The sequence below is a fragment of the Dama dama genome, chromosome 3 (genome assembly GCF_033118175.1).
Source record: "Dama dama isolate Ldn47 chromosome 3, ASM3311817v1, whole genome shotgun sequence".
In the NCBI taxonomy this organism is placed as follows: Eukaryota; Metazoa; Chordata; class Mammalia; order Artiodactyla; family Cervidae; genus Dama; species Dama dama.
In genome coordinates, this window is record NC_083683.1 from 44,350,826 (window position 1) to 44,376,536 (window position 25,711).

General features: G+C 52.1%; 1 protein-coding gene across 6 annotated transcripts; it reads right to left on the reverse strand.

Moving 5' to 3' along the window:
• Nucleotides 1-9,875: 9,875 nt before the first annotated feature.
• Nucleotides 9,876-23,818, reverse strand: ACVRL1 (activin A receptor like type 1). 6 transcript variants are annotated; one of them, XM_061127536.1, is made up of 10 exons: nt 23,431-23,818; nt 18,655-18,723; nt 17,870-18,118; nt 17,471-17,682; nt 17,117-17,216; nt 16,615-16,761; nt 16,055-16,330; nt 15,098-15,295; nt 12,197-12,327; nt 9,876-10,968 (listed from the first exon to the last, which is right to left on the reverse strand). In XM_061127536.1, the coding sequence occupies exons 2-10, from the start codon at nt 18,716-18,718 to the stop codon at nt 10,834-10,836; spliced, it is 1,512 nt and encodes a 503-aa protein (XP_060983519.1). In that variant the 5' UTR covers nt 18,719-18,723; nt 23,431-23,818; the 3' UTR covers nt 9,876-10,833. The 6 variants fall into 6 exon arrangements, with proteins under 6 accessions (XP_060983519.1, XP_060983529.1, XP_060983515.1 ...); XM_061127546.1 differs by lacking the exon at nt 17,870-18,118 and having other exon boundaries at nt 23,431-23,562; XM_061127532.1 differs by lacking the exon at nt 23,431-23,818 and having other exon boundaries at nt 18,655-18,786.
• Nucleotides 23,819-25,711: the final 1,893 nt, after the last annotated feature.

Sequence of the window (25,711 nt, forward strand, 5' to 3'; positions counted from 1 at the left end):
ATATTGGCTTAAAAGAAAAGAAAGAATTTTATTCATTTCAGGTACATACAGTAACACAAAATATTACCTAGTAGTTGGGAAAGAATCATTTGCAATTAGCATAGAAATTGTTTGGAATGTAAATTAGTTTTTCTGAAGTACTTGACTGTGCTTAAAAACAGTACTTTAGTATTTTAAGAATTCCCCTTGTGGGGTGAAACCACTTTATATCTATTTTAAAACCTTGTTAAGTCTGCTTAAATGTAGTTAACTTTTTTTTTTTCTGGAAAAGATACCAGCTACATCAGAAAACAGTTTCTGGCAAAGGTAAGATTGTGCAACGGTGCACCACAGAGCACTTTCCAAAGGCCATTTCCACCAGAGAGCAGATCTGATTGCCTGAGATTGTTACTAAGGGAACGGTGGGCGTGAATATAAATTTCATTTCACAAAAGACCTAACCAAAGTATTGATCCAAAAGGAGCAGCCAGTAAGTACAGGATGAAGAATCTTTTTCTCATTGAAATAAATACACATAAATATCCATACACATGTACCTATATATGTATATGGCTTATACACGTATACACGTATATCTGCAATCACATTTCAAATCTCCCTGGAAATCTCTCCTCTTTAGCTGCTTCCCACATGAGGAGGCTGGGGAGATTTGAGAGCCAGCCAGGGCCTGGGGAGAGGGACTGCCTTTGATCTTAGTTCTCTGACTAGGGATGGATCTCATGCCCCCTGCAGTGGAAGCAAGGAGTCCTAACCACTGGACCACCAGGGAAGTCTCAGCAAGAGGTATTGACCCCAAGCTAGCCTGGAGCTCTGCAGAACCAAAGCCATGAACACTACTGGTGAGGGCAGATCACTCTCAATGGTTTTATTATTAATTATCCAACAACAGTTCTGGCCAGGCCCCTTTTCCAACATGACCGCGATTCCTCAGAGTATTTCCATTTCAAGATGAGGAAACCTAGTATTATGTGCTGTTGCATGCCCAAGTCACGAACTCCGGAACTGCTGAGTCAAGACTCAGACTCTGTGGTTTTGTCTTCTCCCCCAGTATGTGTGAGCTTCAGGTTAATCACACGGTAGCTTGTTATTATCACTGACCTGTGCAAGGCAGCGAGTCATCTCTCAGACTGTATCTTCCACCTTTTTCCAATCCCCTTTTCAATCTCCGTCCACCTTGCTCCCTCTCCGCACGAGCATTCTAGTGAGTTTGTGTCCTTAAGTACATGCATATCCTTGTTAAGAACGCAGTACTGTTTTGAATATGTATGAATTCTATTATTATTGTGTGTGCGTTAAGAACACTTGACATAAGCTCTTCCCTCTTAGTGCATTTTTAAGATTACAATACTGTATTGTTAACTAGAGGCTCTCTGCTGTACAGTAGATCTCTAGGTCTTGTTCTTCTTGCATAAATGAAACGTTGTACCCTTCCAACGACTGCCACCCCATTTCTACCTCAGCCAGCGCTGGGTGCCACCATTCTACATGCCTATTTTGTTTTCATTTTGCTGCGCTGGGTCTTAGTTGCAGCATGTGGGATCTTTAGTTGTGGCATGTGGGATCTAGTTCCCTCACCAGGAATTGAACCTGGGCCCCCTGCATAGAGAGCAGGGAATCTTAGCTACTGGACCACCAGGGAAGTCCTGAGTCTAACTAGTTTAGGGTCCTCATATAAGTGGTGTCCTGTAGTATTCGTCCTTCTGTGTCTGGCTTATTTCACTTAGCATGCTGTCCTCTGTGTTCATCGACATTGTTACACATGGCAGGATTTCCTTCTTTTTAAATATTAATATTAAAGTGAATTAATGGCTGGATAATATTCCCTTGTATGTATATACTACATTTTCTTTTTCCATTTATCTGTCAACGGACATTTAGTTTGCTTCATGCCTTGGCTATTGTGAGTAATGCTGCAATGAACACGGAAGTGCAGAGGACTCTGGAATTCTGATTTCAATTCCTTTGGATATATACCTAGAAATAAGACTGCAGGATCACAGGATAGTTCTATTATGCATTCTGACTTTATATAAAAGGCACTGTGACCTAGCCCCCATTCTCTTCTGCCAATCAGTTCTATATTTTAAAGATCTATCCATATTGCTGTATGTATATCTGGTTCCATCTGATGAATGACATAATACTCTGAACTATTTGATCCCTGCATTGGGAAGATCCCCTGGAGGAGAGCATGACAACCCACTCCAGTATTCTTGCCTGGAGAATCCCATGGACAGAGGAGCCTGGCGGGCTACAGTCCATGGGGTCACACAGAGTTGGACACGACTGAATCGACTTAGCACACATACATTCATCCACAACATTTCACTTCTCTGTTCCTCCAGCAATGGACACCGAGGTTGGCTCCAGCTCCCCGCTACCACAAGCACCACGGTGTTAAACATCCTTGTGCATGTCCCCTGTGGGCTTATATGAGAATTTCTCTGAGATATGGACCCAAAGATGGCATCACGAGATCAAATCACATGGGCACAGCCACTTTCACTAAGCAATGCTAAAAAGGCTACACCGGTTTAGACTTCTACAAGAAGTAAATAAGAATTTTTATTTCCCCCATCTCCTTGCTAATACTTGACATTACTCACTTTTCTAATTTTGCCATTTTGGTAGATATTAGTTTTATGTCATTTGAATATGCATTTCTCTGACCACTAGTGAGTTTTAGCATTTTTTTTTTAATTTGGGTTTCCTTTTCTGTGAATAAACTCTTCATGTATTTTGCCCATTTTTTAAATTGACTTTTATTGATTTGCAGGAGTTTCTCATATACTGCAGATATCATTCTCATATCTTGTAGAGTTTTTCAGGGATTGTAAATATCTCTTTTGGTCTGCCATTTATTTACTGGTTTTATTAATTCATTGATGTTAAATTTATGGTGTATCTCTGAAAATGTACTGATGTCATCATATCCGTATAGTTTTTCATTTTGCAGTTTGTCTTTTAAGAGTCTTGTTTAAATCTTTCCCCATACCTGGGTCACAAGGATGTCCTCTTACATTTCCTTTTATTAGCCTCACGGTTTTGCCTTTCACATTTTGGCCCTTAATCCATTTGGAGTCCATCTTTGTCTTCATTAATATTTCAACGGTTTTATTGAGATATAATTCATATACCATACAATTTACCCATTTAAAGTAGCTTTTAGTATATTCACAGAATTGTATAACAGTTATCATAATTAATTTAGAACATTTTCATCACTCCCCCCGGAAAAAAAACCCACTATACCCTTTAGTTATCATCTTCACCAAATTTTGATGACATCTTTATCACATATCAGTTCTCCAGTGTACATGGGTCTTTTCTGAGCCCTTAATTGTGTTCCACTTGTCAATTTGTCTGTGTGTCCATTGTCTGGTACTATACTATTTCCATTACTATGGCTTGTCGTGTTTTATTAACTGCTACAGCAAGTCTCCACTCTTCACACTATTTTAAAACTGTCTTGGCCAAATTCATATATCGTTTGACCTAGGCATTTCACTTTTTAGAATTTATCCTATGGGTATGTTTGAAAGAAGCAAAATGATACACACACAAGTTTAGTCATTGCAGTTTTGCTTGCTGTAGCCCTAAACTGGAAACAACCAAAACTTCCAATATGGGGGACTGGTTTAATTACAGTACATTCAAACAGCAGAATACCATGCTGTTTTCAAAAAGAAGAAAATGAAGGAGAAGAGGAAAAAGAAGGAAAAGAAGGAGAAAAATGAAGAAAGAATCTTAAAGCTCTCTGCTGGATGTGGAAAGATCTCCAAGGCATATTATTAAGTGAAAAAAACAAGGCATTGCATAGTGTATATAATGTTATGTTTATATAAAGATAGGAAGGGACAAGGATCCATATTCAAATTCACTTAAATCCATATAAAGAAAATTGGAGAGACAGAAGCATAAGAAACTAAAACCAGTTGTTTCTTTGGGGTTCAAGGAACTTGGGCAGATGGGCAACAAGGATGAGAGGGAGACATTTCATTGTCTGCCTTTTGACACTTTTGTTTCCTAATAAAGTGAATATATAACCTATGAAAAAAATAACCTAAAATAAGGGAATACTGACTTAGCTCTTCATGAGTTTATATTTTTCCATATAAAATTTAGAATACATTTATTGAATTACTAAAAAAAAATTTCCAACTAGAATCTGGACTTGGATAAAACCTTTGGCACCACACTGCTCCTCCCCTCACGGGTCAGAATTACACTGACAGCTTTGAGGGCCTGAAGCCAAGAGAAAGCCCTGGTCGGGTGTAACCAGGACTGGAAACAATTCCGAATTCAGGTGAAAGACCTCAAGTTGTAGATGGCTGCTTGTTTTCTTTTAAATACTGGCCATGTAGAGCCATATATTTCACTCCTTTACTTTGGCCTAACTGTTGTATCAAGAAATGATCTCTCTGGGGGAAAAGGAAGAAGTATGGAATACAAATCTTTAATACAACCGAACTGAACAGACAAATGAATGCTGTTCAAGGACGCTGAGAAAACCCTCATGTTGAAAATCAGATCTGTGTTGTGAGCGATGCTTAGAAATCCATGAGTTGAAGCATAGTATTATGCCTATCATCCTTGTAGTTCCCTCAGTGAGATAGGTTGAGAAAAGCTCTTCATTCATGGTATAGATTCATGAAGAAGCTAAATAGCATTAACCCTTTATGTTGACAACTGTGAATTTAAATCTCCTGTGAATCCTAGGTGACAACCACACATACCAACATGATTTATTAGTATTATATCCAAAATAAAATAAAATAAAACACCCTTGTCCATGATCCATGACTACTTGCATTAGTGAGGACAAAGCCTCATCAACCACCTGGTGGCTGGTCATCTTAACTGCAGGCTGAGTGCTTGAGAAAAGGGCCTTTGTTGAGCTGAGTTTACAAATCCAAACCCAGGAAGGGCAGTCGGACCCACTTTGCAAACTTGTTTGTTTTCTTTTTCTAAACATCAGTCCAGCTTCTTGTCCCGAAGGATCATAGATTCCAAATTAGTAGAGTCAAAATTAATGAGATTTTCCAGTAATGAGCCCGAGACTAAAATGATGGAAAATCCACTAATTATAGACCATGCAGCCACCTAAGCACGACTTGGATCCAGGCCTCTGGGGGGAGGAGGAGAAGGGAAGAGTGAAGGTCGTAGATGCAACCTGTGCCTGACACTCCTTCCTTCCTGCTGCCACTGCCCTTTTCCCTGGACTTGGGGGCCTTGCAGCACCCAGAGCTTCCTGCCTCTGAGCTCCTACCGGCTCCCCCCAATCCACCCCCCCAGGTCAAACGAGGCCCTGCTTCTAAGGGCTCTGTAAGGCTAAATTCCTGGAAACTGCAATTCAGGGCCCATAGTGGAGGTGGGGGGCCTGTTTTCGCCTCAGTTCTGGGAAGCAGTGGGGGAGGAGTGCTGGAAGAAGGAGGAAGGGTAGAAAAGGCAGACAAAAATGCCCATTATACCCAAGCCCTGTCAATTTCCTTTTTTCATCTCTTTATCAGTATTTGTTGACTGAGCTTCTTATCAACAGGAAACGCCTGCCTAAGGGGACAAGGAGGTCCAGAGGGACTGGGCGCCAGGGGCCAGGAACTCTGGGTGGTATGGTGCTGCTGTCCAGCCTGACTGAGCGACCTCATGACTCCTAGGACCCAGCATGTCTCCCAGGCTTCTTGCCTTGGCATCTGGTGAATCCTTAGGTGTCCACAGTAAGACAGTACAGCAGACAGGCCCTGATCATAGCCTAGGTGGGGCTTCAGCCCTAGCCCTCTGTGACATGAGAATTGCCCTTGCACTTAAAACCCACCAACCCCCCTCTTTCCTAGCTGAGAGGCCAAAGGACCTGCCAAGGTCAATAGACGTCTTAGTAAGTCACCCCAACTGGCCCTTCTGTTTGCCTTGTGCCCTCAGAAAATGGTGACTGTTCTGGGCATCTAGGCCCGGACAATTAGGTGCCTGGCACAATTAGGTGCTTCCTTCTGGAGGAAGGAGAGGAAGGGGACTCTTCTAGCACTGAGTCACCTCCTACTATGTGCCAGGTGTTTTGTAAACACTGATCATCAGACTAGCTTACTGGTCTCCCAGATGGGGTTCCCAGGAGAGGGACAGAATGAGGGTCAGATTTCACAGGAGGCTAAGATCAAATCTTACTGCTGAAAATAAATGCCCAAGAGGGATAGCTGGGCCAAGCCAAGCTTTATGGTGGCTGAGAGGAACAGGTTTATCTAGATGTCTTCCTTTAAACTGGCAGAAGACTAAATCGAGGGTATGAGAACTGGCTGTTCTGGTAGAAGAGGCGGGAGCAGTTTGTGCAGAACAGACCATGAGCCAGCCACCTTGCTTCCCGTTCCTTGCCTCTGCCTATCAGTTGCCCTTGAACAGCTCCACACTGCTTTGGGTGGTGGTGGTAACAAAAGAAATGCCAGTGTGCCTTTTGCCCTGCCCCCGTGTCTCCCCGGACAACCCCACTCTGCCCCCCCACCCTGCCACTGGCTCCTGCAGTTGGGGATCTAGGTCAGTAAGAGTGGGTGGGTGAGAAAGAACAGGGAAGAGACTCATCCAGACGTGACACCCCGCAGGGCAGCAGTGACAACACTTTAACCTGAAAGCTGCCTGAAAATAGACTGTGTGTCTATGACATTATGCAAATCGTATGCAAAGTCAAGAAGCCCTCTGTCTCTATTTCTAGCAAACTGAATGTGGTCCTGGTGGAAGCAGCTCGTTCCAAGAGTCGCCCACCCACAGTGACGACTGCACAGTCAGCATCCGTCCCCACTCTGGACGTGCACCCCTCCACACCACCCCCAGGGCTGAATAGACAGGGAGATTTGCTACCTCTTGGTCTGTTAATCTTGATGTGAGTGAAGCTCTGGAGGAAGAAGAGCCACCCTCTGTGAGGGCAGAGGCAGGCAGGACTGAGGGAGAATGGTGACTTCAAGAGTAGGGAGAACTGGGTACCACAAGGGCTTGGCAAAGGAAGTTGTGGTCATCAAAGCACATGCTCCAGGAAACAAGATTCACTCTCATTTGGGCATGTTATAGACACCCATCACCCCTGAGGGAGCATCCTTACCACTTAGATGATCCCCTCCCTCTTTATATAGGTAAGGAAATTAGAGCCTGGGGTCCCCCCAGGAAAGCAGGACAAAACTGAGAAAAAGTTGATGGATTTTCTTCTTTCAAAGGCAGGCAGATTCCCTGAGGCTCTACATGGAGGCAGGGGCTTGGATGCCATGACCTTCTAACCCTGGAGGGCAATGGGCCAGTTCTTCTTTCCAAGATCGCAGCCTGTCTTGTGATTTCTTTTCCGCAATGTACTCACTGCATTTCTGCCCATAGTCAACGATATGTGGACATCACAGTGGGATGTAAGGATCAGGGTCTGGCAGGGACAGGAGGGGAAAAGAACACTCTCATTTTCTCATTTTCCCAAAGCTGGTTTAAAAGGTCCTCTGGGAAAGAGGGCACTGTCCGTTGTGGGGGTCCATGGACAAAGGTTTCTGCAGTCAGTAGCAGGCTCCAGGCATGAGCCACCTTGCGGGCTGCTGGGAGGAGGGGAGGTCCTCCGTGGTAAAAGGGAGGTCATCCTTTGGTAAGGGTACCCCAGTTCTGTGACTCCCTAAGGGAGCCTCTGCTGCAAAGGCACAGATTTCCTAGGCTGGGCAGTCAAATGGAAGGGTCACCTCTTGGCTTCTTTCAGTATCTGCCTCCCCTATGGCATGTCCCCGCCCCCAATTTCAGGGGGGAGGAGGGGGAGAGGTGCTTTCTCAGGCCCCCCTGGACGCCAAGGTGGGTCCAGAGGATGGCGGTCACTTTCCCATCCTAGGGATAAGGATTGACTTCTGGCAAGGGAGGGGTGGGCATTTAAAGAGGGAATTGAGAACAGCGAATTCAGGCGGGCGTGTCCAAGCTGCCTCTGAGTGAGGACGCAGCTCTTTTCTCGATGTGGTTTTCGGGGGACCGTCCCTACAGAACAGAAGCATGGGTAAGCGCACGCACACAGCTGCTTGGGCGCGGCGTAAGAAGATCCGAGGCAGGGAATAGGCTCGCGGCCCCACGCGCGGGGCGGGGCGGGGCGGGAGGCGGCTGCTGGGTCGCCCTTTGGCCAGCAGAGGGCGTGCGGAGGCGCCGCTAGAGGGCCGCTCGCAGCCGGCGGTGGGAGCTGAGATTTGGGCGGCAGCTCCGGGTCCAAGCAGGCTCCTCCACCAACTGTGACTTTTCCCTGCAGGGCAAAGCCCAGGCAGGATACTCTGGGGCCATCTCCTTCCGCACCCCCTGTTGTTCCCTCGGCGAACCAGAGGGAACCAGAGGCACCAACCTGGGAAGACTTAAACAGAGCTCCGGACTCAACCAAACTTTATTGAGGACCTACTATGTGCTAAGCGGCTTCCCTGATAGTTCAGTTGGTAAAGAATCTGCCTGCAATGCCGGAAACCCCCGTTCGATTCCTGGGTCGGGAAAATCTGCTGGAGAAGAGAACGGCTACCCACTCCAGTATTCTGGCCTGGAGAATTCCATGGACTGCAGAGTCCATAGCGTCGCAAACAGTAGGACATGACTGAGCGACTTTCACTCACTCATGTGCTAAGCAGGAGTTAAGCGCTCCCACAAACAGTACCTCCAGGCTAAGAGACTGTAATATTGGGCCTGGAACATCATCCTGAACTCAGCAGCATTATGCAGACTTCTCTCACCAATGTCTCCTACTCTGGCCATAGCTGTTCTCCCAACTCTGGCCCCTTCTCTCAACCCTCCCCCATCACTTGGCCTCCTGCCTCAGACTTTCTCTTCTTAGGGATTTTCCAGCCTTTGGGGGAGCTGCTGAGTTTAGTCTCTGGCTTGGAGCCTAAGGAGGCTTTTTACCCCCCAAAATCCAGTAGAGATAAAATCCTTCAGGGGGATTCCTGGTCTAGGTGGATTCCAGTGACCCAGAAGACATGACTCTGCCAGGAAGCAAAGTGCCCTGCGATGTTGTGGGAACCTGGCAGGTTCATGCAGCTTTCTGTTTCACCCAGTTTCACTTCCTGCTTCTCCTCTGGGCCTTGCACAATGCTGGGAGGCAGCCTGGGAAAGTGCTGCTCTGATGGTGGAAGGAACACTCGAGAAGCTGACCAGGGAGGCTGTGCTGGGGCATTTCCAGCAGGAGGGGAGGAGGCTGTTTCCTTCACCTCTTGTGGAGAACTGAGGGTCCTTCTCCATGCCGTCCCAGGGCCGAGGGATGTGAGACCAGGTCTTCCCAAGTTTGGGGCTGTCATGTCCCTAATCTGAGCCCTGTGCCTCACCCCACAACCCTCAGGCCCTACCTCCAACCCAACTGCCCTCTAGCCCATCCACCCACTGAGGGCTCGGGTAACCTCCTCAGCACATGGACATACACCCTGGAACACCAAAAATTTGATATTTCCAAATGCTGAACTTTCCGTGTGTTTCTCTACAGGCATCAGGTTCTTCCTAGACACATACATTCTGGGGTCTGGCCAAATGTGTGGGACTAGGAAGGCCACACAGGGGCCCATGGGGGAAGAATCTGGGTGCTGGAGGCTTGTTGGCTGGAGCCAGATTTCTTCTGAGCCTTGGATGCCCTGCAGGAAGCTTCCTCAGACCCTCTCAGCCCTGGGGAGAGAAGGTGAAGCCACAGAGCAGGTGAGTGGCTGATTTGCCTGCCAGACGACCCAGGGTTGTCTGAGCCCAAGGATGGCCAGAGGCATGGGTTAAGACAGGAACTGGAGCTTGTAGAATTAGACTAGGAAACATTTCAGATACTCTTAGCCTCAGATAAAGTTATTTTCAAATTTCCATCTTGAGGCAAATTGCCAGGAGCTGGGGCAGAAGGAGTACAAGGCACTGATGAACAGAGTTCTGACACAGGCTGAAATTTCAAAGACCTTTAGAGCTGAAAAAACTTCAAAGGACATCAGGACAAAACCTTTCGATATGGAGATGAAGAAACAAAGGTCCCGGGACAGGGAAGGCCTCCTTTTTGTCACAGAGAGCAAGCACCCGGACCAGACTCTGGGTCTCCTGACTCCCAGATGGGCCTTTCCCCGGCCACACTTGGCCCCAATATCCTCTCGTTTATTCTGGAAGTCCTGGGCCTTGCCCATCTGACCTGCCACTTCTCCACTGGCCACACCCACATCAAGACTCCTTGGGTTTCATGTCACAATAAGTCAGCTAGGAAGGGGTGGGAGAGGGGCCGAGGATCAGGCTCCACCTCTGCGGGGCCAGGGGGGCGGGGGTGGGGGGTGCGGTTCATGTCTAGGAGACAGGGGCCCAAGGTGGCCTGGAGCTGAAATACAAACCCACAGAGAAAAGCTGATGGGCCCTGGGTGTCTGGAGCTTGGGCCAGAGGCTGAAGCCTGGCAGGGCAGAGTGTCTGCTGAAAGCTGGACAGGGCTCTGTGCCATCCTGGAAGCTCCAGTGGGGCAGTGGGGTTGACAGAGGGCAGGGGGTAAAGTGCAGGTCCAGGCTCTGGGCCCAGGACGGTTCCCTGGCTTGACCACTGTGGCTCTGGGATCTCTTGCATCCTGTCCTGATGCATAGGGGTGGTATAGGGGGTGCGTCCAGGGCATGGGGGGTAGGGAGGGAGCCAGGCGTCAGAGAGCCTGCTGCCTGGAGCAGGCCAGACAGTGGGGGGATCGGGTTTCAGCCCAGCTGTATTTTTGGCTGGATGGGCTGGGGGCCGAGTCGGACAGGCACAGCTGCCCATAGAGGGGCACCCCCCTCCCCAGCACACACACTCACAGAACGGCTCCCCAGGCAGGCTGCCATCCACCAACAACCCCACAGACACTGCAGGCAGAGGGGAGTCAGGCTTCAGCCCCATGGCTAGGGAATAACTTTGGGCTTCTGGAGACCATTGCTGAGTTTCTGTAGTGTCTTCTTGATCCGCAGCGCAGTGAGGCGGGCAGAGGGGTTGGGGTACCAGCACTCCCGCATCATCTGAGCCAGGCCTGAGAGGACCTGGGGGGAGGGGGAGTGAAGGAGAGGAGAGGAAGCAGAGACATGGGTCAGGGACCGTGGAAAGGAAGAGGCAAGGAGGATGCCCAAGCGGACAGAAAAGTTGAAACGAGGGAAATGAAAGTGCCGAAAAGGAGAGGAGAGACAGCAGTGGTGAAAGGGAGACAGCGGGAACAGGGCAAGGATGAGAAGAGAAAGACAAAAATGGAAGAGGAAGGGAGTGGAGTGAGAAGGGGATGGGGAAAGGTAGGCAGGATGGAAAGAGAGATGTAACTCAGGACTTCACAGACACCCTCTGGTGAGTACCCCCACCCTCACTCCACCAAGACCCAAGAAAGGGGAGACCTGCAGGCCTTGGGGCTCTCACATCCCCCTCTGAGAGCAGACCCCACTGCAGAAGGCAGTGGCTCCCAGTACCTCCACCAACCCTGGCCTGGTCCAGTGGACACTGGGAGATTGGGTGGTGGGTGCTGCCCTCAAAATGCATGTGTCCAGGAAGCTCAGTGGTCGCAGAGTGAGCCAGCCTCACCTCTGCCTTGGAACTCAAGCCAGTTCCTGGGAGGGAGTGTATGTGTGTGTGCATAGGAGTGGCTTTTTGTGGCTCTGTAATGTTGTACAGAAATGTACATGTGTCTGTGTATATACACATGTATGCACATGTCAGTGTTCAGTCATTCATTCCAAAAACATTGGCTGAGTACCTAGTGTGTGCCAGGCACTGTGACAGGGAACAAGGAGAAAAGCACCAAGAGAGAGACAAAAGGCCTTTTTCTCTGCCTTCATGGGGCCAACAGTCTGGTATATATGTGCATGTGTGTGTACCTGTGAGTGTGTGCATGTGCGTGTCCCTGTGAGTATGTACATGTGTGTATGTTTGTACAGAAGTGTGTATATGCCTATATTTGCCTATATATACGTATGTGTGCATTCTATATAAAGTATGTGGAGTGCTTTGAGAAAAAAGAACAACAGTAACTTCACAGCAAAAAACAGCAGAGAACCTCTGTCTTTGCAGGCAAGGTGAAACGTTCTAAAAAAATCCCAGAATAATCAGAGGGTCTCTGGAGGTCCACAGGCAGGAATGTGGGAGGGAGTACCCAGAGAGGTCCCCTGGGATCTGTCCCCTAGCGCCTACCCAGGGGAAGCAGAGGCCAGACACAAGTTCCTCAGCCCAGAAACCCCAATGCTGAGCCACCACCCCACACCATCCCAGCACCCCCAGGGGCCTCACTGGGTCTGCAGCCAGCCGGTTGGGGATCGTGGGGGTCTGCTGGTCAACACACACCACCTTCTTCATGTCCTCAAAGCTGGGGTCATTGGGCACCACATCATAGAAGGGTGGCCTGTAGTCCTCCACAATGCCTAGGGATGAAGGACAATGGAGCAGTCACTTGGGACCACAAGCAGGTCCCATACCACCCAGAAGTGAGCCTTGCCCACACTCAGTCCCAGGGTCCAGGAAACCAGTTGCCTGCCCATGCTACCTCTGAAAGGAACACCATAATATAATAAATATATTTATAAACAACAATTACTGCCATTTATCTTACATTTACCATATATGCCAGGCATTGTGGTATAAACACTTTATATGCATTATCCTATTAGTCTTCACAGCAACCTGATCACCCATTTTACAGATGAAGAAAGTGATGCTCGGAGAAGTTGAACCCAAGGTTACACAGCTCGTAATGGCAGAGTCAAGACTTAAACACATTGCATTCTTAGGACAGATCTTGTTCCAGTCTTTCCACAGCTGCCTCTCACCCAGGGTCTGGGTACCGCTTCCAGGCCCCAACTATCAGAGATGCCCCAAAATATCTAATGTTTATCAAGCGATTACTATGTGGCAGGCACTGTCCTAACTGCATGGCATTAGATCCTCACAAAACAACCCTATCAGATGAGGAAGATTATTAGCTCCACTTTATAAGCAATGAAGGGGATACCAAGTCACGCTAGTGGTAAACAACACATCTGCCAATGCAGGAGACATAAGAGACTCAGGTTCAATCCCTGGGTCAGGACAATCTCCTGGAGAAGGGCATGACAACCCGCTCCAGTATTCTTGCCTGGAGAATCCCATGGACAGAGGAGCCTGGCAGGCCACAGTCCATGGATTCCCAGAGTCGGACAGGACTGAAGCAACTTAGCATGCGCGCGTGCACACACACACACACACACACACAATGAAATTCAGGCCAGAGAGGTTAAGAAGCTTGTCTAAAATCACACAGATAGTAAGTGACAAAGCTAGGAGTTAAGCCCAGTAAGTCTTACCAAAGCCCATGCTCTTGACCTCCAAGCTACACTTGAGGGAGGCAGACTGCTGGGTGAGGATGTAGAATGAGGAAAAGGGGAAGAAAATACATCTTCTAAGGGAAGATCTACCCAGGTCCAGATCACATTCACCCACTCTCAGGGGTGGCACAGGCCTCTGCTGACCCCCTCAGTCAGCAGCACCCCCTCCCCTCATCATCCCAAGTGTGCCATCCTGAGCAGGATCCTTCTGAAGATGACGCTGGTGGAGCGGCAGTCACTGGGGCAGAAGAGGCCAGACCCCAGAAAAGCACCTTAGGCCCCACCCTGCTTCCAGCCTGAGGCTGGGGGCTGCAGCCACACAGAACAGCCGCAGCCTCGGGAGAGCCTGAGCCAGCTGTGCTCCCCGTGGCGGGCGTCCAGGCCGGGCCCTGTGCTGCTTGAGCCCTAATCAGTGCTGCGCAGAGGCCTGAGCGTGTCTAATGGGCCTTTAATCAGCGCCGGGGCTGACACCAGATTACAGTGTTTATAATGCGCCGCGAATCTGTGCGGAGCTGACAGAGCTTCCCTCCTCCCCAGGAGTCTGCAGTCAGCCTCCTCTTCAGCCCAGGCTGGTCCAGCCTTCCTTTCCTGCCTGTGGCTGGGTCCAAGGGGCCTTGGTTCCTTCCAGGTGCCCCCTTTACCAGCCCCAGCCTCTGGAGTTTCTGTCTGAAGCTGAGCCCAGCAAGAGGTGGTCCCCAACCTGCCAAGACTCCTGGCAGCCCCTCTCCGTGGACAGCCTCCACAAAGACTGACCAGCCTCCCGACCTGGTCCAGACCACCACCCAGCACCCATCCACCCCAGGACTGGGAGGGCACCAGCCACAAGGCAGGCCCTCTATATGAAGAATGAGGTCCCTCTGCCTGCGCCCCTCCAAATTTCAGTTCTCTGTAGCACTCATGGTAATAATGAGGCAGTAGGGACTTCCTTGGTGGTCCAATGGTTAAGACTCCACTCCCAGTGCAGGGGGCACTGGTTTGATCTCTGGTCAGGGAACTAAGATACTGCATGCCACACAGTGCAGCCAAAAAAAAAAAATAATTATAACAGTAAGGCATCAATAAGCAGGCAGTGCAGGCACTATTACATCCCTCATTTCTGTGGAAACAAGGACCAAAGAGGGGGAAGTAGCACAGTAATAAAGAGCACTGGTCCTGAGAGTCAAATTGCCTGGTTTCAGACCCCAGTGCTGCCTCTAGCCAGTTGTAATTCTGTGCCTCAGTCCCCTCATCTGTAAAGTGGGGGTGCTGCTATGTCAACTATTTGTCATTACAACAACAATCGCCACCAATATTTACTGAACTCCACAACAGTTCCAGATACTGCCCTGATTACCTTATTTGGATTATCTCAACAACTGGAAATTATTTTTCTTCTCATTTCACAAATGAGGAAACTGAGGCACAGAAAAGTAAAGTACCTTGCACATAGCAAAAATCAGGAACTGAACGTGGTCTGATTTCCCACCCATGCTCGTGATCACTAAGCATACTGCCTCCCTGCCAACACAGGACAACTCAGTAATACATGTAAACAGCATGGCATCTGGCACATCCTGAAACTCAATAAATGTTAGCTGCTATTAATATTTCTGCTATTATCAATTACCCAAGATTTCACAGCCAGAATCAGACCCAGATGAACCTTAAAAGGTCACTCAGCTGAACCAGCTGGTAGGTGACAGTAAAGGGAATTTGGAAGGTCTGACCACAAGCCCCTCAGGCCATGGGCACCAGCTGGTGACAGGAAGCCCCGTCTCCCACCTGTCTGCCTGGGTATCCACCTGCCCTGTTCCCCTCCCCCACCCCACGCAGGGGGGTGCCGGAGGCTCACCATTGACAATGGTCCGGCGGGTGATCTCCCACAGCACCAGGCCAAAGGCCCAGATGTCCGTCCACTTGTAGGATTCAAAGCAGTCGGTTCGGATCTGCTCTTCCAGCACCTCGGGGGCCATGTACCGCTTGGTGCCCACTCGCGGGTTGTTGCCAATGTCCAGGTAATCGCTACCCTGGGAGTGCATCACAGCCAGGCCTGTGGGTAACCGGGCCTGTCACTCCTGCTGCTTACCCAAGCCCACAGACAGGGTGGCCCTGGGGAGGCTGGAATCCCAGCGTGAGGTGAGAGGGCGAGAGATGGCAGGACACAGAGGGGCCGGCAACTGGAGACCCGCCCTGAGATGGTCTGGGAGACAGCAGCCACAGGAATAACTGTCCCTGTCCTACTTGGCTTGTGTGGCACTCTCTAGGTGTGGGAAACCAGTGAGATGTGCGTAGGCAAGGCAGGCATGTATTTCAGAACTGAACCCCAATGCGTGGTGACAGGGAGCGATGTGGTCAGCAAAGCCAGGATGAAAACCCAGGTTGCTGGCTCCCTGCCTCTTTCTCCCCACACCGGAGCCTGGCTGAAGTGGTGGAAGGAGTCTGGGCTTGAAAATAGCGTTAAGGCCCCTGGTGGGGTGTGGGGCTCTTGTGCAGGTAAGATGAGAACACACAAACACACACACACATCTGTAAGTTTTAAAGTGCCAATCAGTGTACACACACACACACACATACACACACACCTGTAAGTTTTACAGGAGGTGAGATGAGAACATACACACATCTGTAAGTTTTAAAGCGCCAGTGTGTATACACACACACCCACACACCCACACACACCCCTGTAAGTTTTAACGCGCCAATCAGGCCACTGAAGCCAGGCATCCAAACAGGCGAAGACAGAACCGCGTGGAGAGGGAGGGCGCACGGACTCCACCCTCCGGCCAAGGGCCCGCCCCTCCACACTCACCCAGGTCAGCGATGCAGCACTGCAGGTTGCTCTTGACCAGCACGTTGCGGCTCTTGAGGTCGCGGTGGGCGATGGCCGGTTTGCCCTGCGTGCCGAAGATCTCCACGTGCAGGTGCGCCAGGCCGCAGGCCGCGGACACGGCTAGCTTCAGGGCCAGCTGAGGCTCCAGCGTCTGCCTCTGCAGAAAGTCGTAGAGCGAGCCGTGCTCGTGGTAGTGCGTGATGAGCCACAGCTGCGTGCTGGAGTTGCGGGAAGTCATGTCCGAGGCAATGAAGCCTGTGGGCAGAGGATCAGGGGGCTCAGCGCGGGGCTAGGGATGAAGGAGGCTGGACCGGTCAGGGTCGGGGCTGGGAAGACAGGGTGGACGAGGTCAGGGCAAAGCTGGGAATGGGGTGGAGGCTGGTCTGGCTTAGGGCAGAGAGGAAGCTGGAGTCAGAAGCTGGGGCCGAGGGCCGCTGGGAGTCCTTCAAGGTTAGGTCAGTGTTCAGAGCCCGGGTGGTGGGGCAGGGTGATGAGAACGCGGGGTCTGGCCCAGCGCTCCCCGCCCCATCCCCGCTTGCCTAGGATGTTGTCGTGTCTGAGCAGCACTGTGTTGTAGATCTCAGTCTCCCGGAACCAGGACTGTTCATCTCTGGAGGAGAAGATCTTGACGGCTACGCTCTCACCATGCCACAGGCCCCGCCACACCTCGCCATAGCGGCCCTTTCCTGATCCAGCAACCAGAGAGGGGGGAGGGGGTCACATACAGACACACAGAGTCCTGGGCACAGTCACCCTCAGAAGAGGCCCCCCTCACATTGCCACCCTGGCTCCGACTGCAGAACCTCTGAAGCTTCTGTTTAACTGAATTCAGACCACACGCCTCTGGCAGGCCACCTCCATTTGCCTCTTGTTCCACCCCAGCACCTGGCCAAGGATCAGGCACTGCCCCATCTCCAACCCCCTCCCTGACTGGCAGAATTCCTGTTCTGACCCAGGCCTGGCCCCACCTGTGACTCCCTCACCCCTCCAAGCTCACTGGGAGCTCTTGGTTCCCACCCCCTGAGCTCACCCACTGCTCACCCACACACTCCACCAGGGCGACCTGTCGAGCCACTGTCCTCTGCACCAGGAACGGGAGCCCTGAGCCGCTGCCCGTGGTACAGTCACTGTCCAGGAGGTCCTGGGAGTACCGAGAGGCCACTGGGGGGTGGCCCCCACCCACCAAACCCATTTCTCCCTCCTCAACCTGGGCCCCACTGCCTCATCTCGCCACACTTCCCACTCACAAACCCCTCCCGACCAGTGCCCAACCAAATCTGAGTGCCTGCCGTGTGCCTTGCTCAGCTACCTGCCACTCTGTGCCCCCTCTGACTCTGTGGCTCCTGTCTGCCCCCCACCAACCACCCTGTGTCCCAGGTTCCCCCAGGCCCATACCCCCAACATGCTGTCCCCCTGCTCAGATGGCTTCAGGATGAGACTGGACTCGCCCAGCTCACTGTTCAGGCCCCGCTGCTTCTCCTTCCTCCGCCAGACATGCCACAGGCCCGGGGCACCCAGGGCCACGAGCACCAGCAAGGCCAGCACGGGGCCCAGGATCAGAGGCAGCTGGCTGTCTCCTTGCGGCTGCTCCGGAGGAGTCTGGGTGGCTGGTGGAAGAGGGATACTGAGGCCCAGCTTCCACCAGGCTGGATGCCCCCCACCTTGCCGCTCTGCCAGTCAGACCCCAGGGCCCTGCCTCCCCTCACCCTCCAGGCCAGAGCATGAGAGGCAAGCAGGGCAGGGAGGGCAGAGTCGGAGAAGCCGGAGAGGGGTTTCCGGGGCAGCCAGACGTACCCTCTAGCACCAGGGATACGTTGTGGTTGCATAGGGGGCTGTAGCAGCAGTAGTGGTTGACGAACTCCGTGGGGCGCGCCCTACAGACCTCTGGGTGCATGCTCCCGCAGCCCCGGTGCTCCCGGAGCTGTCCGTCCTCCCACACCAGCACGACTGTGCACCAGGACCCCTGGCAGGTAGGCCCCCTGCAGTGTGGGTTCTCACACGTGCAGGTCACCAGCGGGCCCCGAGAGGGCTTCAAGGGGTCACCTGAGGGACACACTGGAAGCTCAGCCACTCTGGGCCCAGATCTCCAGGAGGAGCCTAACCCCTAAGTCTGCCCAACCGCCCCCTCCCTTCTGAGCTCTCAAACCATCCCTTAAGGGTCCCAGTCCTTTAGTTCCATCCTCAGCCTTCCCCCTCCAGCGGCAGCTGCCACCATGAGAACCAGGCTTCTCTCCCTTACCTGATCCTTGGATCTCCCCTCCCAGTTCCAGGCATAGCAGGGCCCCCAGCCCCAGTGCTGAGAGCTCTCCCAGGGCCCCCCCCCTGCCAACAGCCCCACTGTCTGAATCCCCATACACATGTTCCCACCCTGGAGTCTGAAAGAGCTCCAGCCTGTTGGTTTGGATCAAGAGGCCAGCACAGGAAGGTTGGGGTAGTTGAGAGCTCAGTCTCACTGAGCCCTGTCTCCCCAGTCCCCCTCTTCCCAGCTCCTCAGACTCAGCCCAACAAGACCTGAGCCCAGACAGCCCTTTCTTTATTCCCTCAGGCCCCTGTTCCCTACCTGCTTCCCCAGTACTCACCCTGGGTCAGGCCCAAGACCATCAGTAGCATCAGAAGCCTTCTCCTGGGAAGGTTCAAGGTCATGATCCCTGGAGAGAAGGGGTGCAATAACATCTTTGAAATGTGATTCCCCTCTGTGTTTTCAGCCACTGACTGTGGGTCCCTCCCACCCAGAGGAAATTGCTGGGAGTTTTTTTTTTTTTTTTTTTTGGGGGGGGGGCAGGCAGGGAGGCCTCCTCCCTGCGTCTGGCTTTGGGGCGGGGCCTGCAGGGGAAGTCCTGGTTCACTTCCCCATGGAAACCATCCTGTTAGGGGTAAAGGGTGGGGAACCATGCTTAAGTGACTGAGAACTCGGGGGGACTCCCAGCTGTCCTGCCGCTGAGTGCAGACCGGAGGGCGCAGAGGGCATGGGGCTGGTGTGGAAGGAGCATCTCTTTAGCAGTCCCCCACCCCTGTCTGTCCCCTGCCCTTGCCCACCCCTTCCCAGCCTCCACCCCTGCCCACCTCTTTCCCAGTGCCCCCCCCCCCCCCCCCCCGCTTAGGCCTGACTGCCTCAAACATAAACAGGCTCCTGTCTTCACTTCCTGCCATTCAGGGTCCCGCCAAGCTGGGAACAGGAATCAAGATTGTTTAGATTGGGGTCTGGATAGAACAGGCAGGAGTCACGCACAGCAGGAGCTCAGGGCATGGTCTCAGGGCAGGCTGGAGTCGCTGCAGGGTCTGCAGGAGCCACTTGGGGCTGGGACACCCCCGTGACAGAACCCTCGTACACCCTGTGAATCACAGAGCCCAGTTCCTTATTTTAGAGAAGATGGGGATCAAGGCTCAGCCAGGAGAGGAGGCTTGTCCACGGTCAAATGGGGTTCAGTGGCAGTGCTAGGAGTACAACCCAGGTGTCCAGACTCCTAGTCCAGTGGGGCTTCTACTCCACATCCCAGTCTGGGGTGACAACCCATGTCTGAGCCTGTGGGGTGTATCAGCCATACCAAGCCTGGACACTGCCAGGCCACACTGTCTCTAAGGAACCTCCCTGCACCCTCATCAGACTATAAGATGTCCTCTCTGAGCCACTCCCCCCCTTCTCTCTGTCCTTGAGGTCCTGGGAAAGAGTGGGGGTAGGGCCAGTGATGTGGAAGGGAAGTGAAACATACTTAGACACTGAATGTTTGACCTTCTGTGGTTGGTTAAGATTGAACTTTTCCAAAAGTTTGGTGGGGATTGTTAGGGGAGTAATTCTGGTCTATGACAGTCCCATCTCAAGTCCCAGACCAGCTAGTGCTTCAAAAGTGACCCCCATCTTCATCTCTCAAAGGCTTAGAATGAAAAGATTAGGGCTGAGGCTGCAGCAAGAAGGACTGAGGTCAGACAGCAAGAAGAACTTTCTGAATGGGGACAGAATGCCCAGGTAGGGGCAACAGACATGAGGGAAGAGAACTGTCTTCTGGCGTAACATGGTAAGGCTGGGGGGCTGGGCATAGGGCCATATAGGCTGCAGAAGGCCCCTAGTCTAAGAATGATGCCAAATGAAGATCCATGATGCTGAGGCTCTGAGGGCAGGATGACGGGGGGGAGTGGGGGCTGCTTCATGGGCCTCGCTGGCTGGTGGCAGCTCTGGTCTTCCTGCCTGGGCTTCCTCTGCCCCAGAGGCCCAGGGCTGGGGGAGGAAATGGAGCCCTGGTCTGCTGCAGCTGTGTCCCCAGCCTCTGCCTGACCTCCTGTCTCATGCCCCTCCCGCAATACAGGGGGGACTCTGGCAAGCACTCTGCAGTGGGACTGGTGGCCGGAGAAGGAACCCCAGACGAGCTGGCTTTTCCCACTGGGGTAAGGGAGGGAATCCATCCTTGGCAGTCTTTGCTCAGAAAGCAGCTAAAGGAGAGGGGATGAAGCAAGAAGGAAAAAGTGGGTAACAATAAGGATGATAGCCGGCATCCTTCTAGAATCCTCTCCCCATGCTTTCCCTTCTCTGTGCTCCAGTGCACCCTCTCACTACACTATTAAGCAGCAGAATCATCTCAAGTGCTTCATTAGAAATGTACTCTTTGGTCTCACTCCTGCTCCAGATTCTGGTTCAGTCCATTGAGACCAGTAAGAAACATGCATTTTTTAAAAATTCCCCCAGGAAATTCGGATCAGTTTTTGTGGGTACCACACTTTGAGAACTGAGTCCTATACAACTCCACGATAGAGTGGAGTACAGAGGGCAGGGATTCTGATTCCCATTCCGGGAACCCCCCTGCCCCGCGCCACTTCTAGTGGAGAAGGGACAGACAAGGCTAAACACTGGAGCCAAGGACTTGGAGATGTTGCAGAGAGAGGGTGGGGTATGGGCTTTGTTCAGGCCATCTCCAGCCTCTGGGGCCCAAGAACAGTGCAGGGAGGGCTTGGCAGCATTTGCAGAATCTGCCTCTGGTCTAAAACTGGGAATGCAGTGACGGAAAGCTGTGACTGTCCAATTTTTTACTAGGCTCAGAGTAAGTTTCAGTACAGGAGGGTGCTGAGTCCAGATCAGTCCCAACTCAGAGCTGACCTGGCATAATGCGCCCTGACACCTGACTCCAGCACAACTAGACTCCTGGGGACTGGTGGACTCCTTTCCCACCTAACAAAACTTCTTGAATGATCTCCTGCTGACAGAAGCATCAGAGTTTTTAGCCAGAAATCACAAATGCTAAACTAATTTCAAACATTAACTTAACCACTGTGAAATTCTTAGTAATGAGTTAGCCTTCTCTGAGTACTACTTATGTGCTAAGTACTGAACTTTGATGGATGATCTCATTTAATCCTCACGACAATCTAATAGGGAAACGGAAGCTGGGGGATGTTAGGTTTCTTGCCCAGAATCACCATGTGCGTCTTGATTGACTTAAATTGCTGGTAATACATCCTCACTTGGTCATTTAATTTCTGCAGTTGTTTGGTGTTAGATAGGTCCCTCAAAGGAAGAAAAAGAGCAAGCGGGGGTTGCATTAACAGACTGCAACTGTCATTGCCTGGTACCCAATATGCGTTTGTCTAGAAATCATCTATGTGCTATAACCTTAGTCTTAGGTAGGGAGAACCAGAGTAAGGGTGTGCTCAGAAAGTGGAGGTCAGTTTCCTTCTCCCCAGCACACCTGAGGGATTGATTTAATGAGCTCCCATGAGTAGCAGTTTCTCAGCACTGCAGTACTGTCCTGGGGCTGCAAGTGCCTTGCTCTGTACATCAACCGGTCTTACCCACACAGCAGAGGACCAGACTGAACTGCTCATGCTGGGTGGCCCCTTAGCATCACAAAGCACTTTCCTCTGCATCACTTCATTAACCCTTCACAGTACTGGACTGGGATGTAGCATCAAGTAGGGAGTTTAGGATCTCAGACGGAATGCAAAGGCAGCACAGTGTAGCACAGGGGTTAGGTTGTCATCTCTGGATCATATAGACTCAGGTTCAAATCCTGCTTCTACCATCTAGGGCTATGAGAGTTAGGGCAAGTTACTTAAACTTTCCGAAGCTTAAGATCCCCTATGAAAAATGAGAATAATAACAGTGCTCGTTTCAAGACTTTCCAGGTGGTCCAGCGGTTAAGAATCTGCCTTGCAATGGAGGGGACACAGATTCAATCCCTGGTCCGGGAACTAAGATCCCACATGCCTCTGAACAACTAAGTCCACTCACCACAACTACTGAGCCTGTGGGCTCTAGAGCCCACCACAACAAGTTCACGTGCCTCAATGAAAATATCCCATGTGCCACAATTAAGACCCAACATAGGCAAATAAATAATAAAAAAAAATTTATAATAGTGCTCGTTTCATAGGTATAAGTGTACTAAGTGGTATACCGTAAGCACTTAACAAAAGTTACTAAAAACCCAACCATCCATGGAGCTTTGGACAAATGACTCACATCTGAATCTCTTTCCTCTTCTGTAGGATGGACACAATAACACCTCTTGTCCTAGGTTGCGGCCAGGATTACTTGACAAAAATGTATTATACCTAAGTGTCCACATAGTAAGTACTCAATAAATAGAGGCTGTTTTTAACCACCTGATAGGATGAAAGGACAGGTACCAGGTCGAATAAACAGTCAGGGATCAGGGATGTCAGACAGACCCTGACTTAGCCAGAAGCTGCCCATATAGAGAGGGTGAGAGCTATTGTCCACTATCCCTCTGTCCTTAGAAAAGAGAGGGTGGGTGACCAGTTCAGAGATGCTCATAACAGCACTGGCCTCCCGGGCAGACTGAAAATCTGGGGTCCCATTCTGGAGGAAGAGTGCGATCCCCTTTGACCTGGATCCTGGAAGAAGTCCACGGCATGGGGTTTCTGTGACCATACAGGGCTGGAGGTGAGGTTTGGAGGAAGGGGCCAGAGTGTCAGATTCCTGTAGCAAGACCTGCAAGGGCTGCTCTGGGAATGACGGGCTTCAACGAGAGGCTCAACAGCACTGGAAGTGGACACCCACCCCCAGGTCAAGCCAGGAGCCTGGAAGGACATGTGACCCCCTTCTCCAGTAAGTGAAGCAGGGTGGGTATCCTTCTGCCCATTTTATGGATGAGGATGGGAAAACAGCGAAGCTAAGTGGCCCCAGGAACAAAGTTTTCTGAATCCCAGGTCAGGTTCGATCCAACCCGCTGCAGTCTTAGGTGGGGTGATAGGCAGATGTTCGCGGAGGGCGAGGGGCAGCTTGCCCTACGAGGAGCTGGGACTGATCCTACGGCCACCTCTCTGAGGGTCCCTCTGGGATCTGCCGTGGGAAAGGGCCCATTGGGGTGGGGGTCAGCTGCCCCCCTCAGGGGACTTCGACTCACCTCTGGGCCTGCCTTGCGGTCGGCGGGGCGCGGACGTGCAGCGGGCGGCCTCCTCCCCTCACCGGCGGCGGCCGCGGTCACACGACGGGCTCTGGACAGCCGGCCGGGGTCCGGGGTCCGGGCGCGGCCCCAGACGGGGCTGGGGCCGGGGAGGGGCTCGCTCGGCGCGGCTGGCGCAGCGGCCTCCGGGGACTGGGAAAGGGGCCGGAGCAAAAATGTTTCTTATTCCAGCGTCTTCCTGCCTGGCCCGGCTCCACCACTCCCTCCTAATAAACCGTTTCCTATTGCCCAGCTAGCCGACGGCCGCCCGCTCGCCCCTAGCCAGGGCTCGGGGCCGACCCTCCCTTGCGCGCGGCAGCAGACCCCTAGGGCGGCCTCCCCCTCGGCTGCCCCTGCCCCGGGATCAAGGCCGCGCCCCCGCCTCCAGCCTCCCACATCCGCCTCCCCGAAGGGGCGGGCCTTGGCCTTGGGCTGCGGGGGGTCTCGTGGGGTCCAGGCCCAGAGCCATCGGGGCCACAGCCAGGATGCGAGGCACCCTCCGTGGACCGGCCGGGGGAGGGGTGGAGGTGGAGGCGCCCCTCCCGGCCCGGAGCCGCTGAGGGATGCCGGAGAACCCCTGACAAGAAGCAGGCACCAAGGGAAGGACATGCGGGGAGGGCAGATGGAGAGAAGTTACCTGTCTTCCCACCCACAACTCCGGATCCTCTGCCTGCCTACGAGGCTCAGCAGCAAGGGCAGACTTTGGGGCTAGCAGCCTGAAATATTTTGACTCCGCCCTCTGCCCCCCTCCCTCCGAGATTCCCTACATCGTCCAGCTCCTTCAGCCTCCTCCCGGGGGCCCCATTCACCCCCTCTTGTTCCCTCCCCTCTTCCGCAGCCTCTATCTGCGCAGCGCTCAGCGCAGGGCAAACAGGCCCAGAAGCGGCAGCTGTGGGTCAGTGGTGACGGGTCTGAGTCAGCGCAGTTCAGTGACAGGGACGCCTCTTCCCACCGTGGGCGGCCAGAATGGAGTGAGAGGCCTTGGACTGCCCCCTTCGAGGCTGGCCCTTCACCCCACCAAATGGACCTCTATATGTGGGGAGCCCCAACTCCCTGGGGATATTGCTGGGACAAGGTGGAAAAGATGCGTTGGGGAGGGGAGTAGAATGGCTTCTCCCAGAGTAGCAAACCGGTCCTCCTAATGGCCTTCCCAGGGATCAGAGCAGTGACACTGTTGTCTTGCTTTGCTCCAACCACTGTGAGCACCTTGAAGGCAGCACTCCACTTCATCCCTCTGCTGTGCTTAGTCGCTCAGTCATGTCTGATTCTTTGCCACCCCCTAGATTGCAGCCCACCAGCCTCCTCTGTCCATGGGGATTCTCCAGGCAAGAATAATGGAGTGGGCTGCCATGCCTTCCTCCAGGGAATCTTTCCAACCCAGGGATCGAACCCAGGTCTCTAGCATCGCAGGCAGATTTTTTAGTGTCTGAGCTACCAGGGAAGCCCACTTTATCCCTAGCCTCTAGATTATCCACAAAGACTCTGAAGTCTGAATCCGGACTAGTTGTGTAACCCTAGACAAGTGACACCTCTCCTAATTCTAACCCTCAGTCTCCCATCTGCTAAATGGGCATAATAAACAGTTCTGGTGCTTATCTTGGCTCATAGCAAAGACACTAGCTGACAGACTGACACAGGCTGCCTAAGCCCTCCATCTGAGAGTATAATTAAATTAATGAATGAAAAGGCTGGGGAGAAGATGGCCTCAGAGCTAGGTGGAAAGACATGGGTGTTAGAGGCAGAACAGACTTCTAAGGTGTCTTGCTCTACTATGGGGATTCTGTAAGATGGGCCAGGACATCTCCTCCACTCACCCCCTGCACACACACACCCTTTGACAGGAATAGAGGCTGGGGGAGACAATGACTAAAGGCTCAAACAGGCATCAATTGTTGACTGACCTCACTTCCGCTGAAACCCTCCCCAGCCCCCACCCACAGTAGCTTCACAACTTGCGAGCATTGTGGATTCCAGAACCAAGGCACACCCAAACTTCAGTGTCAGGGCAGAACTGTGTCCTGCAGCCAATAGGAAGTACTATGGGATTACAGTATCTGCTCTTTCAGATTATAGTAGCTGCTTCGGCACTCTATTAGCTAGGGAACTGGGAGTGTGGCTGGTGTCCATCCTTCGTACCCACGCTCACCCATGCCTTGCTATGGCTTCTAATAAACCCTTCTCAATCCCAGCCTAGCGATGTCTGTCCTGGGAGATGGAAGTGGGGGCTCGCCCAAAGGAAGCA